The following is an 18,600-nucleotide window of genomic DNA, read 5'->3' on the forward strand; positions in this document are numbered from 1 at the left end:
CCCCTCCCACTGAATCCAGGTGAATCCAAAGGTTGCGTGTTGTGTGGAGGTGCAAATGCAGGAGCGGTGGCACCCTCTGGGCTTCAGGAGCCGCCCCAAAGGAGACTGCCATGGGAATGTTGAAGTGCCATGAGGCCACAGAGGCTGTACCGACATGACATCATATCACAAAGTGAAAGAGTATGTGTTTATTTCATTCTTTCAGGTAAAATTCAACTATGTTTTTCCAAAAATAGGGTGAGACTTATGGGAAATGCATCATGGACACTTCTCTAAGTCTCACAGAGGGGATTTGTTGAAACGAAGTACCATGAGAAGGTTAAAAATTCACTGCAGTACAGGACAAACAAAAGAACTTACGAAAGACGAGGGAATAACCAATCCTGCAGGAGTCAAGGGCCATGACCCGAGGAGTGAAGAGCAGGAGGGCACTATAAATCGAATTACAAAGCCAAAGAACAACTCTGTGTGATTCCAGTGCTCATTAGCATAGAAAAATCCCTGACCACATGCTGTGATCACCCCTTACTCACATAAGCCCCTTCCTCATAGAGCATGAGTAGTGAAAGAAGCGTGCAGGGTATCTTTAAATGAGGCAGAGACTGCAAAACCAACGGCTGCACTGTTTGTGGTTCGCTGTAGGGAAATGCTGACTTCTATTGCTTCAAATGTGTAAAACGGGCACCCGGCATGCCGAGGGTACGTCAGCTCTCTTGATTCACCATGAGGCACCCATCTCTGCACAGACGTGAAATAAAATCATTATCTCTACTCAGAGCATGACTCTGCTTCTTTCGGGCGGGGTGAAAGATCCCAGATTAGGGAGAAGAGGAAGAGGGGATGGCCCGGAGGTCTGAGGAGCGCCCGGGCACCGCTGCACCTGATGTCACGGCACGGTGACACTGTCAGTGCGCAGAGCAGGGCGACTGAAACACCGGCAGGGTGCTGGGGAGGGTCAGGGGCAATGGGAGCTCCCCAGCACGGCATTTCCCTCCCGGCATTGCCCCGTTTGACTCAGCTGAGGCAGCTGGAACTGGGTCTGTCCATGCAGATCCTTGTGATAGCCCCACCAGGCTCTTATCGGGGAGCGCATCAGCAGGAAGCAGCTGGGCTCTACGGCCCAGAGAGAGCAGATCCCTGCTCCCCAGCCCTTCCACTGCCAGGGAAATCCTGAATCTTCCCCACTCCCTCACCTCTCCTCGGGGTGTGCAGGGACCCCAGGAGCAGCTCAAAGCCGAGTCAAGCGCAGGGACGGGATGGCCACAGTCCCAGCTGGGCCATGACGGCGTCTTGGCTCTCCAGTGTCTGCTGACAAAGCCTGGCCAGCGCTGCTGAGCCCCCCCGGCAGGGCAATCCTCCCCTCTGATCGGAGTTTCCATCGCCTTGGAGTAAAGTCATTATCAGGTGCCTACTACTCCGATAGATTCCAGGGCAGCGGATATTGCACATAGCACTCTCATCTCTTACAGACCCTCTAGAGAGCTTGTCATGGGAATGTTAAGGCTGGGGAGAGCAAACAGACATGGGGATGTGACGGCACAGAGGAGAGGGACAAGCATTAGTGTCTGTCATTCTATTCTATTCTATTCCATGAGGAGGAGGAGGAGGAGGAGGAGGAGGAGGAGGAACAGGAACCAACTGGCTGGACATAAGGGCAGTGCCAAACTGGGCCATGAATATACACACCTGCAAGACAAACAGAACAAGTATTCAAGAGTTTTGGCTAAGGCTGAAGAGCCCTCAGAGAAAATAATGGGGGAAAGATTTTCCAGCAGTATCCACATCCAAAGGACAAGAAAGGCAAGTCCAAGCTGGCTTTGCTGCCCTGGGGGAGCACAGAGCCTGAGGAGTCCCAGGGGGGCAGAGCCTGGGTGGGCCGGGGCAGGGCTCGGGGGGTGCAGGCAGGTGAGGTGCCCTTCCTCACAGGCTGTGAAATGCAGCCTCCCTCCCCTGCTGCAGCGCCTCGTGCTGAGGGCTTTGCGATTCCCCGTGCTCTCCTCTGCTCCGTGCAGGGTTCCTCTTGCCCCTCTCAGACCAGATCGGTCCTGGCAGCAGCGGGTGTGGGACCTGGAAGATAGTTGTGATCCCATCATGGCTCTGCCAGGCTGTGGGGCAACCAGCCCTTCTTTCCTCCAGCTCCCTGTATTTTATCCTAATACTGCTTTTCCCAGGAAAAGATCTGATTATTCACCAGGATTTCTGAGTGGCACAGCTTGAGACAGGGTCAGCTTTCAGAGCGGATCTCCTTGCAGCTCTCACTGACACCTTTCTTCCCAGGTGTCCAACCACCTTTCTCCCGTGTTTGGGTTTGCAGGAGCCTTCACCCCGATGCTGGCCAAGAGGAAGTACCTCACCCGTGCCATCGTCGGGGCGCTGGTGGCACTCTCCATCATCTCCCTGGTTCTCAGCCTGGTGAGGGTTGAAGAGGTGACGCTGCCACCCACAGTCAAGGTGAGGCCAGAGAAGGTCCTTGAGCACCTGTGCAGAGCAGTCACCTTGGGCAGGTGCTCCCAGCCAGTAGCTGGTCCGTCGGGCTCGGAGGGACAATGCCAGGACCTGCCTGGCAGTAGCAGGGTGGGTGTCTCGTCCCCACCTTGAGGTGCTGGCAGAAGAAAGTCAGAGGGGAAGGCTCCTCTGGAGCTGATGCCCACGCTGTGCCAGGTTTGGGGATTACCTTGGGGCAGATGGGTAGGGCAGAGCCCTGCCCTGCTCGCTGTGCTCTGCCAGCTCCCCCCGGTCCGTCCGTACCCTCACACCGTGGCACAAGCGCCCTGCCTGGCCATGGCACCCCACCGCAGCGGCTGGCCAGGGCTGGCAGGGGTTTGGCTGAAGGGGGGCTGGATGGGGAGAGGCCGGCGGCTGAGTGCTCCTGGAGAGGCCCTGCCGTCCCTGCCCGGGCCGGGTGCAGCCGTGCACGGAGCACGAGAGCCGGGAGAGCCGCAGGCCCCAAGGTGGGGCCAGCGTAGGTATGGCCTACAAAAGGTATGTGACCGTGAAAGAAAATAAAAAAAGCGTGAGGAAACGACAGGAAATGATTGTGTGAGTTGGCATTGCAGCACAGACCTCAGCAGAGGGAATGACAAGGTCCCTGAGTCACCGTGGGGGGCTGAGGCCACTGCTCCGCTCTGCCACGGCACAGCTGATGGGGTTAGTGCCTCAGACATGGGCTCTGGGGAACCTCCTGGCCCCAGAAGATTCCTGCTCAATGGGGCCAGGGCCAGGCTGCTGCTCCTCCACCTTGATTATATCTTGATTTCCCTTCCAGTATGGGATGGTGTTCGATGCGGGCTCATCCCACACCTCTCTGTTTGTCTACGAATGGGATTCAGACAAGGAGAACGACACTGGAGTGGTCAGCCAGACCTTGTCCTGTGATGTCCAGGGTCAGTGTCCCCCTGCCATGGGCTCCGTTCTGCCCTGCTCAAGTGGTGGGTGGGGTGACCTGGCTGGACAGCCCCGTCCCTCGGGCTGGCACTGCGGGCACGGGGGAGCCGTGGCTGTGCCTGGGGGCCCTCAGCACCGCCTGGGGCCCATGCACTGGGGGGACTGGAGCACATAGGTGGTGATTCAGTTTTTGTTCCTCCACCTTGGAGTGCCCCCAGCTGCTGTCCTGGCTGGAGAAGGTGTCACTATAGTGACCGGGGACACTGCTGAAAGCATGGGAGACGTGGGAGAGGACGTGTGGGTCAGTCAGGTCTCAGGGGACCCTGGAAAAGTGCCTTTGATACTAAGAGGTGACAACCCTCACTGCCCTGTGCCCTCTTGCTCTCACAACCCTGACCCAAGCCTTTCCCATCAGCCTGTCCCATCCTGACTCTTTTTCAGGGCAAGGCATATCAAGCTATGCCAGCAATCCCCCTGAGGCTGGCAATTCCCTGAGGGAGTGCCTGGATAAAGCCCTGCAGGTTGTTCCTGCTGAGAAGCAGAGGGATATCCCAGCTTATCTTGGAGCAACAGCTGGCATGAGGCTACTGAGGTACTGCTGTGGGGCAGGGGGTGACAGCAGTGACAGAACTGCAAACAGGCACTGCCAGGACAGTTCTCACACAGGGCTGGGACCTCAGCTCCCACACTGGGGACGGAGGAGAAGGGGAAAAGGCAGCCTGGTGGCAACTCAGGGATGGCTGAACTGTCCTGATTAATGTCTGTTGGGACATCCCAGGATGGTGCTGCATGCCCAGTCCTAAGCAATAAATACTTTTCACAACTTTGCTCTTCATTATTCCTTAATAACAAGGGTTTGGGATGCCACCAGGAGATGTGCCACCTGCCCAGGTGGATGGGTGCTGGTGGGGCAGAAGCAGGAGGCGATGAAGTGCTGCAGGTCCTGTCCTCACCTTTCACCAGCCCTTATTAGCTCTCTTCAAATGCCAGCCTTCATTTCACGGCTCTTGGTTTTATGGCTGCAGATAGCTCACGTTATTTCTGTGCCCTGGCAAGCAGACCTGGGAAGGAGCTGGGCCATACATAGCCTGAAGGTTGCTCACTTCAGGGAGCAAGAACAGCCCTGAGACATCTTTCCCACTGAGGTCTGAACCCAGGCTGGAACCTTCCTGAAAAAAACCTGGAGGTCAGCAATCAGCCCTGTCTTGGGCACAGCCAGGGGGTGATGTTCAAATCTGCCTCTTGCAGCACAACCCCCTCCAGTCTCCAGCACCTGGGCACAGAAGGGTGGCCTGGGAGGGCTCTGGGTGACTGGGATCAAGCTGCACTGGAGGGGAGGGGTTGCTGTTGCTCCTAGATTGGCAATGCTAAGCCGAGACAGCTGGTATTTACCCCGGATGAGCAGCTTACACAAACCGTGTGGCAGGAAACACAGTTTCAGACAGACTGCTTGTTGTAAAAACTGGGAGCATGAGGAACTGGGAGAGAACCAGACTCTTTGTGTTTCCTCTGGTGTAGTTGGGTATGTATCCTGTCCTTTGCATCCTTCCTAGGGAACAGAACAGCTCAGCAACAGAGCAAGTCCTGGCTGAAGTCGCTAAAACCATGCAGGAGTACCCTGTGGCTTTCAAAGGGGCTCGAATCCTTACCGGAGAGGAAGAGGGGGCCTATGGCTGGATCACCATCAACTACCTGCTGGACTCCTTCACCAAGGTGGGAAAGGGGTGGAACACCCACTCCTTTGGTAATACAGCTTTTCTGATTTTCCTTAAGCATTCTCAGTGCAGGAGAGGTCAGGATTAGCAGCTTTTGGGAATGATCCACATTCACTGGCTTGCCCACAGTGAGTGAGGAGGGAGAGCTCGGGAGTGAGGGTGTCTGTTGAGAGCTCAGGGCAATCTCCACAGCCTGTGGACAGAAGGTCTCTCAGAGACAGTGAGATCAGTGCAGCACAGCTGGGCTTTGTCCCCCTGCCCTGGGAAGCTCCATCTCCCTGCAGTGCTTGGAGATTCCAGTTGAAGGCAGCTCAGACCAAAGCTCTGTCCCAGCCCTGTCACTGCTCTGTGAGGTGCTGGCAGTGTTGGGCTCCTGTAGGGGCGGTTGGAGGATTCTTAGATAGAAATCCTTCCTCTTGGGAAAGCTTTCTCGGGAAGGACAAGTCCCCAGGCCAGTCCCCGCCAGCACTTTGGGATGGTGACTCAGCCAGGTGAGCCCACAGCACATCAGCACCTACAGACCAGCTGAGCATTCCAGCCCTGTCATGGCTCTGATAAATATCCCGGCTGCCTGGGCAGGGAGGCTGGGGGGAGGCTCACATGAAGAGGCCCATTGAATTTAACAACAAAATCCTGTTGTCTTCAATGGGATGAGAATTCTGCTCAGGGCATTCTGTGCTAGTCCTCTTCCTCTCCTGGCTCTCCTTGGCAGTACTCTCCCAAAGCACGCACGTGGCTTCGTCCGGAGGCAGCCAACATTTTTGGGGCACTAGATCTTGGAGGAGCATCCACTCAAATCACCTTTATGCCCGAAGGTTCAGTACTGAGCCAGAATGAAGCCTCTGAGTTCACCCTGTACGGGTACAGCTACAACATCTACACTCACAGCTACCTCTGCTACGGGCAGAACGAGATGCTGAAGCGGCTGGCGAAGGAATTAATTGTGGTGAGAGGCTGCTGAGGGGTAACTGGTCTTAGTGTCACGATGCCAACCACACACCTGTTAATGCACCAAGTAAGGACAGGCAGGGCTCTTCTGGAGAGGCATCAGCAGGGACTGAGAGCAAGGACAGACTCCTTGGAGCATGGCAGGGCAAATGTGGAGAGGAGCATGGACATCATGGAATCCCAGACTGGTTTGGGTTGGAAGGGACTTTAAAACTCATCTTGTTCTGTCCCCTGCCATGGCCAGGGACAACTTCCACTGTCCCAGGCTGCTCCAAGCCCCATCCAACCTGACCCTGGACACTTCCAGGGATGGGGAAAATGTTCAAAGGGGCAGTTTAGGATCTTCTGGCTTTACATGGGGTGTACAGAAATGTAGGACCAGGCTCTTCTCAGAGGTGCAAAGTGCCAGGACAAGAGGCAAAGGTCATAAGCTGGAACATCTGAGTTTCCAACCAGACAAAGGGGAAAAGTTTTCCACAACAGGAACTATCAGATATTGGAATAAGATCCAGAAATGCTATAGAGTTGTCACCTCTGGAGATCCTCTGAACTTGATGGGTCGAGGCTCTGAGCGACCTGCTGGTCATGCCTTAACAAGAACATTGGCACAGGGAACCCACAGCTCCCCTGAACCTCAGCTACTCTGTGACTTCATGGACCTGAGAAACGTGAGCTAAAGACCTTTCTCAGGACATTTTTTTGGAAGTCAGAGGTGAAGAGCTTCTTCATGTAGCTGCGCCTTGCCAGCAGAGCGGGCTTGGTGAGCCGGAAGGGTTTGTCCTTGCTGTATTGCCAGGACAGCCCCATATGGTGACCCTGGATGGGGTTGGAACTAGAACCAGAGCTAGAGCTGGGGTGCAAGGGACTTTACACAGGCCCAGAAATTATCCTACTGGCCAGAGCAGAGACATGCTGGATCCTTGAAACTTGTCTGCCTCCGTGGGAGAGGGAATGAGAAAACACAGAGTGAGAATTAGTGCTGGGTTCATGCTAGGACAGCCAACAAGACCAGGACGGAAGGGCAGGAGGGTCTTTCCTTTGATGAGGAGTCGGGAATGCCGGGGATGCTTTGGGGAGATGCTGCGTGTTTCCACACGCAGCCAGGAGGGTCCGGAGGAGCTGCAGCTGCGTTTTGCTGTCCCCAGGAGTCATCCCCCAGCTCCCGAGTGCACCACCCCTGCTACCCAAAGGGCTACAACGAGACCGTGTCACTGTCCTCGTTCCGCGGCAGCCCCTGCACGGGCGGCAGCGAGCCGCGCCTGGCCCTGGGCGACAGCACCGTCACCCTGGAGGGCAGGGGCAATGCCAGCGGCTGCCGGGCAGCCCTCCGGAACCTCTTCAACTTCTCGGCGTGTGGCCAGAGCCAGGACTGCACCTTCGACGGCGTCTACCAGCCCCCGCTCCGGGGCCGGTTCATTGTAAGGCAAATCCGTGCGCCCGCCCCCTCGGAGAGGCGTCCCCCGGTGCCGGGCTGTGCCCGCTGCCCCTGGCACTGCCACCTCCCTGCAGGGAACAGGGGTAGGAGGCTCCCCAAGCACCACTGCCTGGGGGCACCCTAAGGGCTGCTGCTGGATTGTTGTCCGGCCAAACCTCCAAATGGGGCCGTGTTGAGAATCATGGAATCCCCGACTGGTTTGGGTTGGAAGGGACCTTCGAGCTCATCCTGAGCACCCCCCTGTGATGGGCAGGGACACCCTCCACTATCCCAGGCTGCTCCAGGACCTGTCCAGCCTGGCCTTGAACACTCCCATGGATTTGTTAATCAAACGGGGGGTTCTCAATAGGAGTTGAGACAGGAGCCTTGAGGCAGGGCTCTGGCTGTGCCGGCCGTGCTGCTTCTGCCAGCAGGCACCAACCACCCGCCCATCACCTGCTGGGTGGGACAACAGTGCCCCGGGACTACCTGGGGTGGGACAAACCCAGTGAAGGAAAACCCCACCTCCTGCTTCAGGCAGCTGTCGAGGGGGCCCCGCTGCAGCTCAGCAGTGTTTCTGTCTCTCGCCTTGCAGGCCTTCTCTGCCTTTTACTATAACTTCAAGTTCCTGAACCTGACGGAGGGGCAGCCGCTGCCCGTGGTCAGAGAGGCCATCGAGGCGTTCTGCACAAGGAGCTGGGAGGATGTACGTTCCTCAGGATGGAGGCTGTGTGGAACATTCAGAAGCAAGGGGGTCCTGGGTGGGGACGGTGTCTGGACCCCTCCAGGGCAAGGCTCTCTGGTTCTGAGCTGTGCTCTACACAGCAGAGCTACCCCTGAGCTCTGTGTGGAGCTGGGACTGTCCTGCATCCACTCCTGGCTCGTACACCCTCGGGAAAAGGGCAGCCAGGGCAGGCAAGGGCAGCAAGGTCTCATCTCCAGCACAGGAGCTGGGGTTGGAGGTGGGGATAGGGATGCCAGGGAGGATGGTGAGAGCAGAGCCAGCTGCGGGCACCATGCTGGAGACAAGTCAGATCTTGGAATCACAGAATTCCAGACCGGTTTGGTTGAGAAGGTTCATCTTTTTCCACATCCCTGACATGAGCAGGGACACCTTCCACTAGACCAGGTTGCTCTAAGCCCACCAACCTGGCCTTGAGCACTTCCAGGGTTGGGGCAGCCAACAAATGGGGGTGGATAAGCCCAGAAATGTGCCAGCACCACCATGGGGCAGAGAGCAGGAGCCCCTTGCATGAGGAGGCTGAGATGGGAGAATCTGGGGCAGCAGGAGCTACAATAAGCTACAATATTTGCCTCTTTCCATGTGGAGTGTAAGTCCTCCTCAGAGGAGTTGCCCTGTATAGAGAGGTCCAAAATCACTGCCCAGCCCAGAAGTCTCTTTCTGGATCCTGGTGACTGTGAAGCCACTGCCACTCATGCAGCACATCTCAGGGCTTTGTCTCTGCACAGAAATTGCCTGTAAATAACTCCCCTCCATCCCCAAACATTGCCCATCCCAGCTGTCTTCCAGCTACCCCAAAGAGAATCCCGAGCGACTGCCTAAATACTGTGCCAATGCCAACTACATCCTCACACTCCTCCTCGACGCCTACAAGTTCAACGAGACCAGCTGGAACAACATCATCTTCCAGATGAAGGTGGGCAGTGCTCCCAGCCCGTCAGGGGGAGCAGAGCCGGTCCTGGGGGAGAACCAGCCCCATGTTGAGGTGCTGGGGGGGAGCCAGCCCCTCTGTAGGGGTGATGGGGAAGAGCCAGCCCCATGCTGGGGTGCTGGAGAGCCAGGGCCCAGAGAGCCCTGCCTGCCGTGGCACTGGTGCGGGCACAGCCGCTGCGCCCTGTTTGGGCTGAGCAGGGGTGGGTGGCCTTGTGCCAGCAGTGGCTTTCCTGCAGGACTAACCCCCTCCCCTCTCTCCGGGACAGGCGGGGAGCGCCGACGTGGGCTGGACGCTGGGGTACATGCTGAACCTCACCAACATGATCCCGCCCCAGGCTCCGGCCAGGCTGAAGGGGCACAGGCCTTCCCTATGGGCCGCGGCCATCACCTTCATCATCCTCACCCTCGTCTTGGGGCTCGCTGCCCTGCTCCTGCTGCTGGGGGCGTAGGAGCCCGGGCACGTTTGGGAGCCCAGCAGGGATGGAGCAGGGCTGCAGGGCCGTGCTGGAGTCCCCACGCTCCCGCCTGTTGGACTGGGTCTGTGCTGCTGAGCACATCCACCTCTACAGCTCCAGAGAACTGGGGGGTGCTTTTCCACGGGCCTGGCCCCCAACATGCAGAGCGGCACTCTCTGAGGTTTCCAGAGGAGCTCCACTCCCACGGAGACCCGACGGGATCAGCCTGCAGAAGCTCAGCCAAGCCCGTGTGCCCGCTGTCCCTGCTCTGTGTTACACACATGGCTCCATGCCAGCGCCTGGCCGTGGGGCTGGGGAGGATCAGCCTGGGTGTGGGACAGTGCCCAGTGCCAGCCTGGGTGTGGGACAGTGCCCTAGTGCCAGCCTGGATGTGAGACAGTACCCAATGCCAGCCTGGCTGATGGACAGTGCCCCAGTGCCAGCCTGGGTGTGGGACAGTGCCCTAGTGCCAGCCTGGCTGAGGGACAGTGCCCAATGCCAGCCTGGGTGTGGGACAGTGCCCTAGTGCCAGCCTGGCTGAGGGACAGTGCCCAATGCCAGCCTGGCTGAGGGACAATGCCCAGTGCCAGCCTGGGTGTGGGACAGTGCCCCAGTGCCAGCCTGGGTGTGGGACAGTGCCCAATGCCAGCCTGGCTGAGGGACAGAGCCCCAGTGCCAGCCTGGGTGAAGGACAGTGCCCCAGTGCCAGCCTGGGTGTGGGACAGTGCCCTAGTGCCAGCCTGGCTGAGGGACAGTGCCCCAGTGCCAGCCTGGGTGTGGGACAGTGCCCCACTGCCAGCGTGGGTGAGGGACAGTGGCCCAGTGCCAGCCTGGCTGAGGGACAGTGCCCCAGTGCCAGCCTGGCTGAGGGACAGTGCCCCAGTGCCAGCCTGGGTGTGGGACAGTGCCCCAGTGCCAGCCTGGGTGTGGGACAGTGCCCCAGTGCCAGCCTGGCTGATGGACAGTGCCCCAGTGCCAGCCTGGCTGTGGGACAGTGCCCAGTGCCAGCCTGGGTGTGGGACAGTGCCCCAGTGCCAGCCTGGCTGATGGACAGTGCCCCAGTGCCAGCCTGGCTGTGGGACAGTGCCCAGTGCCAGCCTGGGTGAGGGACAGTGCCCTGGTGCCAGTGTGGTGGGGCACAGTGCAGGCACCTGGGGACAGGGTGCTCCATGTAATGCCAGCTCTGGGCACGGTCACCAAGAGCCAGGAAGGTCCGTGCTGGGTCTGCCAGCCTGAGGGATGCTCTGTGGGACCCCAGTTAGCCCTGGGGAGGGTCTGTGGCTGGGGCTTACATGGAGATGGTCTTGGAGAGAGAAAAATGAGCACCCAAGTCAGAAGTTTGGTCCGTGCCCCTCTGGAGAATCCATCTCATGATCTCATCAGTGTGTTATGGCATGTCATGTCATCTCATCATCACATCTCACCACTCAGCATCTTCCTTTTCACCTGGAATAAAGGGATTGATGTTCCTCTGTGCCTTCCTGGAGACAGCGCTGTCCCACCGGCAGAAGGCCTGGGTGTCAGGATGAGACTGCAGCAGGCTGAGTCCTGCCCTGCACCTGGCTGAGCTGGGTCCTTCCCACGGCCTTTGCCTTTGATTCTGCTCGTTTTTAGCTGCTCTGTGGATGATTCATGTCGTTGTTTGCGTTCCCACAGTGAGGAGCATACCTTTGGTGTCCCAGTGGAATGCTGGGTACCTCACAGCTCTTGTCACCCAAATAAACACTGTAAAAGGCAGCACATGGGGAAATGCCTGCTACTTTGCTCCCAAATCGTTGTGATTTTATTACTTCCGTCTCCCAAGTAAGGGCTGCTGATGACGGAGACTCAGGGGAAAGGCAACGAATCTACAGGAGGTGTCCCTGGAGACACTGCTGGACCTTGGAATGGAGCCAACAGGGTACAAGGACAGGCCTGTTCCTTCTCAGAGGAGGTGTCTCAATTCACCCATCACTTGGCTGCCAGTGGGACTCCCCAAAAATGTAAGGGGAGGCCCTGGGAAGTGCCTCTGCCATGTCCCAGCCATGTTCCCAAGTCACCGTGTTGGAAAGGGAAGATGAGCTGTGTGCCAGCCACGGGCCACGGGGTGCAGCTGGACTGGAGAGGAACCTCATGCAGGAGAGGAAGGGGCTGTGCCATCTCCCCCTCACAGGGCTTGCCAGTCCTAGGCAGAGCCTTGTCTAGCAGGCCAGTGCCCCCCACATCCCCAGTGCCACATCCCCTGGGGCTGGCGCTGCCTGTGGGAGATGCAGACCTGGCCCTGGGATGGGGCAGGACGTGTGTGTCCCACCCGGGGTTTCTGCTGTGGACTGTAACCAGCCCTGTGACAGTCCCACTGCTGCCAGGACCCCCTAATTCCCATTTCCAGCCACCCACAGCACGGTGGCCCCAGGCCCCAGTGCTGAGCCCCTGCCCTGCATGGCCGAGCCCTCCCTCCTGGGGCATCTCCAACCAGCAGCACAGGGAAAGGAGAACGGGAGAGCACACAGCTATGAGGAGGGTGTTTTACAGCTCTGCCAGTTCCAGCTCATCAGGCCAGGACTCAGAGCCCCCCAGGACAAGTCTGTGGCCTCTGGGCACACGGGTGATTCCTGGGAAGCAGCTCCTTGCAGAGGTGTGGCAGCAGGACTCGGTGGCCTCGGCAGCCTCTGGACCCAGCGCTGCTACAGCTGCTCATAGCCCGAGGAGTTTCTCTGGCAGCACGTGGCTGTGAGCAGGCAGAAGGTGAGGATGAGCATGATGGCCAGCAGAACCGTGGCTGCTACCCAGGTGCTTCTCAGGAGCTCTGTGACTGCTGCGGGAGGCTCCGAGGGGATCATGTTGGTGAGATTGAGCATGTAGCCCAGAGTCCAGCCCACATCTGTGTTAGCAACCTGTGCAGACAGACAGGGAAGAGGGATGGGAAAGGCTGCAAAGTACCGGGCAAACCAGAGAAGAGCCTGCACCCCCAGATCCTGCTTCACAACCACCATTTCTGTGCCCCCCTTGGGCTGCAGAGGCCGCAGCAGTGACAGGGGAGAGCACAAATGGCCAGGCCAGATGTCCCAGCAGCTGCAGGAGTGTAGCTCAAGAGCTGCCCTGGGTATGGGCGGTGGGGCTGTGCTGCCCTGGTATCCCCTGTGCCCAGCAGCAGCAGGGTGGGCACAAGGCACTTCATGGCACCAAGTGTGGAAGCTGGGGGCTGCCTGACACTCTCTTACCTGCTGGACAAAGTGGATGTTTGGCCATGTTGCATGGCTGAATTTGTAGCCTTGCAGGAGAAGGGTGAGGATGTAGGAGCTGGCTGTGCAGGCGTCACGGAGCTGGGTCCTGCTCGCCCTGGGGAACAACTCCTGCACCTGCAGAGGTGGGAGAACAGGGGGAGGCTGGACACAAAGTAGTGCTGGATGTGCCCACACTGAGGAACAGCTCCTCAGTGCACCTGGAAGCAAAGACTGGGAGAGCAAGGAGACCCCAGGGGGTTGCAGGCTGCTCTCCCATCTCTCTCCAGGTGCAGAGACCTTTGTGCTCCTCCTGGCTTTCTACAGCTGACCACAGTAGAGGATGGGCTGTGGATGAGCCTTGAGGCTGCCTAGTGCCCAGGCGAAATGCACTCCAGGGCAGAATCTCACCTGTTCCCAGCTGCTGTTGCAGATCTGCGTGATGGTGGCATTGACCAGGCTCAGGGACTGCCCTTCTGTCAAGTTCAGAAAGTGAAGGATGTAATAAAACCCCGAGAAGGCCTGTGGGTGTCAAAACCAAAGGTGAAATGTTAGTGAAGCACTGAGGCCACTGCTGCCCGCCCCCCCCTCCCCACCACTTTGCAGGGGTCTCTGTAAGACCCCACTCAGCCCTGCAAGGTGCTGGAAGTGACCCTGTGGGAGGGAGCTTGGGAATGCTGCCCACAAGGACAGAGAATGCAGCTGGAAGACCAGAGGTCTGGAGCTGCCCGGCACGCAGGTCAGCCCCCTCTGGGTTGCCATGTGCCAGGCACAACCCAGCTCCCAGGGCTGGCACTACTCAGACATTTCCCTAGAGCACTTTTCCAGGGGTTATGCCCCAAACTGCCATTGTCCCTCCCAGGCACAGGACGGAGGCTGCTTACGAAGAACTGTCCCCGCACGGGGGGCTGATAGACCCCATTGAACCCGCACGGCCACTGCGCCCCGCAGCTGAAGTTGAAGAGCCTCTGGATGGCTGTGACACAGGCGGCTGGGTCCCCTGTCCCCGTCACTGTGAGGACAAGGCCAGGGCTGGCCGAGCTTGGCGCACGCACACAGGGGCTGTTGTAGAGCTCTGCCACGGTGAGGTTCTCCTGATACCCCCGCGGGTAGCAGGGGTGCGAGATCCGGGTGCTGGAGCCGGCCTGGAGAGACACAGAGCCATTAATGGGGCTGCGATGCCACCGAGACCCTTCCCACAGCCCATCCCCAAGAGCAGCACCTACACCCCAGCAGGACTGGATGCATCCCACCTGTGAGCTCCTCCAGCATCCCTGCCTCCCACAGCACTGCGCTCTGGTTCTGTCCCAGGGCAGCTGTGCAGGGGCGCTGCTGGGAAACCTCTCTCTGGGCAGAAGTGGAGCAAGGGCAAGAGAACGGTGACAGCAAAAAACCTACAGATACGGCTGGGCTTGAGAAACTACAAAAAACGCCGCTGCGTGTCAAGATGCAGGGAGAAGGGAGCCCTGGCTGGCAACCACCACCACCACCCGCCCAAATGAGGGATTTTTTTGCTTCCCTCGATAAAATCCAAGCCTCTTCAATTCCCAACTCTTTGCCCACAGGCACGCCCAGCGTTGCAGGGGGAGATGTGCCACGGCACTGGGAGATGGCTGAGCTGCCCCCGTGCCCCTGGCACCTGGTGCAGAGCTGCCAGCAGCATCTTCAGGGCCTGGCTCTGCCCGTAGCACAGGTAGCTGTGGCTGTACAGGGAGTAGTTGGCACCGTACAGCCGGAAGAACACGGACGTGTTCCTGTCCTGCACAGGGACCCCGGGCTGGAAGGTGATCTGCGTCGAGGCACCGCCAAGGTCCAGAGCTCCCAGAACCTCGGTGTCCTGCGGATGTTCCCATCTCTCTGCAAATGAGAACTGGCCCAACACACAGCAAGGGTTAGGCTGAACTCCAGGCACTCACACTCACACTCACACTCCCTTCCCCCAAGGAGCTTTGGGCTCAGAAGCCCCAGAGGCATCTCCCACGTGCTCCTGGCTCCCAGTTTGACCCCTGCCTGCCCACATCCTCCTCAACCCACAGACACTTCCAGGGGGCACTGAGGCCTGGCCTCTTGGCTGCTGCCCATCTGCTGGCATCCAGGCACTTGGAGCAGGGAAAAAGGAGCTCTGTCTCCCGGAGGCTGATACCGCTGCCAGATCCCTGGGATCCCAGAATCTACCCGTGTGTCAGCACACGAGAGCACGGGGCCAGGCTGAGCTGGACACAAAGGTACTGTTATTCACATTAATGGGGTTGAATCTGCAGCCCACGACCACAGGGGACATTTGGTTGGGTGACCGGTGCCCCAAAGCTCCATTCTTCCCTCCTCTGCAAAGAAGGAAAGCTGGCTGCAGCTCAGACAGGGACGTTCTCCCCACTGGCCCTCCCCTGCCCTCTCCCTGAGCTGCACCTTGACCAGTGTCTCCAGCAGGTAGTTGACAGTGATCCAGCCAAAGGAGCCCTCCTCGCTGCCCGTCAGGATGCGAGCTCCGCGGAAATCCACAGGGTACTCCCCAATGGCCTTGGACACCTCGGCCAAGACCTGCTCGGCCTTGCTGCTGTTCTCCTCCCTGCCAGCGAAGGCACAAACACCTCAGGTGCTGCACACCCTGCCTGGCAGCTCTGGGAGCCGGGCTGGCAGCGAGAGGCTGCTGTGCCCTGCCCAGGAGCTGCTCCCAGACATCTCCCCGGCGCTGCCCTGCCTGCAGGCGGCTCCTGCAAACCCCAAATCCCCCACCCGGGGCCTTGGGAATCTCCCTAAAAACGCTGCCCGCAGCCTGTGCCGGAGCACTGGGAAAGTTCCTGCCAGTCTGGCAAAGGGGGCTCATCTCCTCTGGGGCTGCTGCCAGGCTGGGGCTGCAGAGGGCTGGGCGTGTGCCCTGGGCACGGCCAGCGGCTCCCCGGACACCCCACGGCACCGCAGACAGGGATGCTGTGCCCATGCCCACGGCCCGGCCGGGCAGCGTCCCTGTGGCCCGGGGCTTGTGCCCCGGTGCCAGCCCCGGCTCCGGCGCGGTGCAGGAGCGCCAGGAAGGGCGCCAGGCGCCAGCCTGGCCGTGCCGGTACCTCAGCAGCCGCATGCCGGCCGTGGCCCCCAGGTACGTGGGGGTGTCCCGCTGCTGCTCGGCCGGGACGATCTTCATGGCCTTATCCAGGCAAGGCTTCAGGCTGGCGCCAGCCCCCGCGGGGTTGTCTGCGTAGCTGGAGATGCCAGGTCCTGCCACAGGGAACGGAGATCGAGAGAGCCCAGTGCCACCCCGGAGGGACAGCACAGCAGGGGATACGTCCCCCCATTCCCCAGGGAGCTCTACTAGGCCAGCTCAGACATACCCAGATGTCCCAGCCATAGCCCCAGCCCTGCTCTGCTTGGAGCTGCAAGACACCAAAATGCAAATGCTGCCCCGGGGAGCTGTCAGGCACCGCCTGAGTGGAGACACCAGATTGCTCAGGGACTTGTGCAGAGCTTTTGTGAGGCCCTGTGGGCACGCGAAGCTGCACATAATGAAAGAAAGTGTGAACAGATGTGGTAAGAGGAGCCAAGGAAGCTGAGGCAGGAGAGAAGGAGCAAACTGCACATCCGGCATCCCAAGCTGTGAGGTCATGCACATCTGGACAGGACTGGCTGCGGGACCTAAGTGGGGGCCCAATTCTTCCCCCACTTCTGCCCCTCCCAATGAATGCAGGGCTCCCTCAGGTGCAGACTATCCCCTGACCCTTTCCTGTGATTCCTCACAGGGCAACCTCCCTTCAGCCCAGAGCAGGCTGAAAGGCTCGGATCGGTGATGGTGCTGAGAGAGTTTGGGATGGTGACCCAGGAGGTTGGGAGAGAGGGAGGACAGATCCCAGCGCACTCACCGGACACCGAGCAGGCCTCCACCTGCGAGACAATGCCCGTGCCGTTCTCCTTGTCCGCCCGCCACCGGTAGATGTAGAGGGACGTGTGTGTGGAGCCAGCATCAAACACCAGACCGTACTGGGGAGGCAGAGAGGACACGGGGTCACAGCTGGCTTGGGGCTGCACCAGGGTTTCTCAGAGCTTCTGCTCCTGCTTCCCCTGTGTGACTGTGAGCAGCAGAGGTCTGCACATCCACCCTCCCTTCAGCAGCCCTGCTCCACCTCTAACAGCCCCGGGATCGCCACTCCAGCGAGTTACAGCTCAGGAAGGTCAGCGGGGTGAGTCGCAGAGCAAGGAGCCATCCGGGCATGGCCCAAAGGGCTCAGGCTGCCCCCAGGCCTCTGGAAAATCTCACAAAACCTGACATTTTTTAGCAGACCAGCAGCAGAAAGCAGTAGAGGAGAGAGGTGTAAACCCAACAGGTGATCTGGATGTCTGAAAATAGGGAAGAGAGTGCTTTTGCTGGGAGATAGAGCAGCCATGGAGAGAAGGCTGCTCTTCTCTCTCCCATCCTTAGCAAAGAGCCAGAACCGTGGTTTAGGGGAGGTTGGTCTGCCCATGAGGTTAAGTCCTGAAAAGCTGGGCTGGTTATGGGGAAACTTGCAAGCTGAGAGGAAGGCAGGGCTGATGGAAGAACCCGAGGTGGAAAGGGCTGGTGGCAATCCCAGGCTCTCCCCAGGTCTCACTGGACACCTACTTTGATCCTGGTAGGAAGGACAGCATCCTTTGCCGGGATCAGGACCAGGACGAAGACGGCCACCGTCAGCAGTCCCAGCACGGCCGGCGAGCCCCAGCCCAGCGCCCGGAGCAGGCGCGGCGACATAGATGGGCTTTGGAGAGGGCTGTAGGAAGGGATGGATTTGGGAGGGGTCACTGGGCAGGGATAGTCTTTGGGAGGTTTGCGGGGAGGCGTGGTCTCTAGGAGGAGGGTCCACAGAGAGGGACTGCGGGGAGGGGCGGCTTTTGGGAGGAGGGTCTGTGGGGAGGGCAGGTCTTTAGGAGGAGGGTTTGGGGGGCAGGGATGGTCTGTGGGAGGCGGGTCTGTGGGCCGGGATGGTCTTTGGGAGGAGGATGTGCGTGAGGGATGGTGTTTGGGAGGATCTACGGGACGGGGGATCTTTGGGAGGGTCTGTGGGAAGGGATGGTTTTGGGAGGGTCTGCGAGGAGGAACGGACTTTCCCAGAGCAGCTCCAGCCCCTCCGGGGATCCCCTTCTCCCTGCAGCTCGTGGTCCCCTCCACCCACTGAGTGACCCCCTGGGACTAGAGGCGGGCGGGTGGGGAGACCATGAACTTGTCTGGCCTCGAGCGGCCGGGAAGGGGCAGGGGTGAAACTCCTGCGTGCCGCGATCCGGCCGTCCCGTACCTGTGCCCGGAGCCCTCTCCGTCCCTCCGTGGGGCAGCGATCGGGGCACAGCACGTTCCCCGCCGGCTCCGGGCCCAGGCCGCCCCGGCCGACAGAGCGAAGCGAAAGCGAAGCCGAGCAGCTCTCGGACGTCCGGGTCCAGCCCCGGCCGGGGCGGGCTCTGAGCGCTGCCGCGGGCGGAGAGAGCGGGGAGCTGGGGGCTGCTGCTGCCCGCACCGGACACCCGGGGCCGGCCTGCCCGTACCCCTGCCTGGATCCCTGCCGGGATCCCTGCCTGGACCCTGCCTGGACCCTGCCTGGACCCTGCCCGTACCCCTGCCTGGATCCCTGCCTGGATCCCTGCTTGGATCCCTGCCTGGACCCTGCCCGTACCCCTGCCGTACCCCTGCCTGGATCCCTGCCTGGACCCTGCCCGTACCCCTGCCTGGATCCCTGCCTGGATCCCTGCCTGGATCCCTGCCTGGACCCTGCCCGTACCCTTGCCTGGATCCCTGCCTGGATCCCTGCCTGGATCCCTGCCCGTACCCCTGCCTGGACCCTGCCCGTACCCCTGC

The 18,600-nt window shown here is 59.7% G+C and overlaps 2 protein-coding genes across 2 annotated transcripts; one reads left to right on the forward strand and one right to left on the reverse strand.

The window, feature by feature from the left end:
* The first annotated feature begins 2,328 nt into the window (after nt 1-2,328).
* Nucleotides 2,329-9,585, forward strand: LOC120761874 (ectonucleoside triphosphate diphosphohydrolase 8-like). The gene is made up of 9 exons (XM_040083612.1): nt 2,329-2,451; nt 3,266-3,383; nt 3,826-3,976; nt 4,938-5,097; nt 5,812-6,045; nt 7,193-7,465; nt 8,057-8,167; nt 8,982-9,119; nt 9,403-9,585. Exons 1-9 carry the CDS (start codon nt 2,329-2,331, stop codon nt 9,583-9,585), a joined length of 1,491 nt encoding a protein of 496 aa, XP_039939546.1.
* A 1,772-nt stretch (nt 9,586-11,357) lies between these two features.
* Nucleotides 11,358-18,176, reverse strand: LOC120761830 (ectonucleoside triphosphate diphosphohydrolase 8-like). Its single transcript, XM_040083526.1, has 10 exons — nt 18,047-18,176; nt 17,380-17,524; nt 16,643-16,760; nt 15,854-16,004; nt 15,198-15,357; nt 14,431-14,661; nt 13,676-13,936; nt 13,203-13,313; nt 12,792-12,929; nt 11,358-12,464 (listed from the first exon to the last, which is right to left on the reverse strand). The coding sequence occupies exons 2-10, from the start codon at nt 17,503-17,505 to the stop codon at nt 12,255-12,257; spliced, it is 1,506 nt and encodes a 501-aa protein (XP_039939460.1). The 5' UTR covers nt 17,506-17,524; nt 18,047-18,176; the 3' UTR covers nt 11,358-12,254.
* Nucleotides 18,177-18,600: the final 424 nt, after the last annotated feature.

The sequence above is a fragment of the Hirundo rustica genome, chromosome 20 (assembly GCF_015227805.2).
Source record: "Hirundo rustica isolate bHirRus1 chromosome 20, bHirRus1.pri.v3, whole genome shotgun sequence".
NCBI lineage: Eukaryota > Metazoa > Chordata > Aves > Passeriformes > Hirundinidae > Hirundo > Hirundo rustica.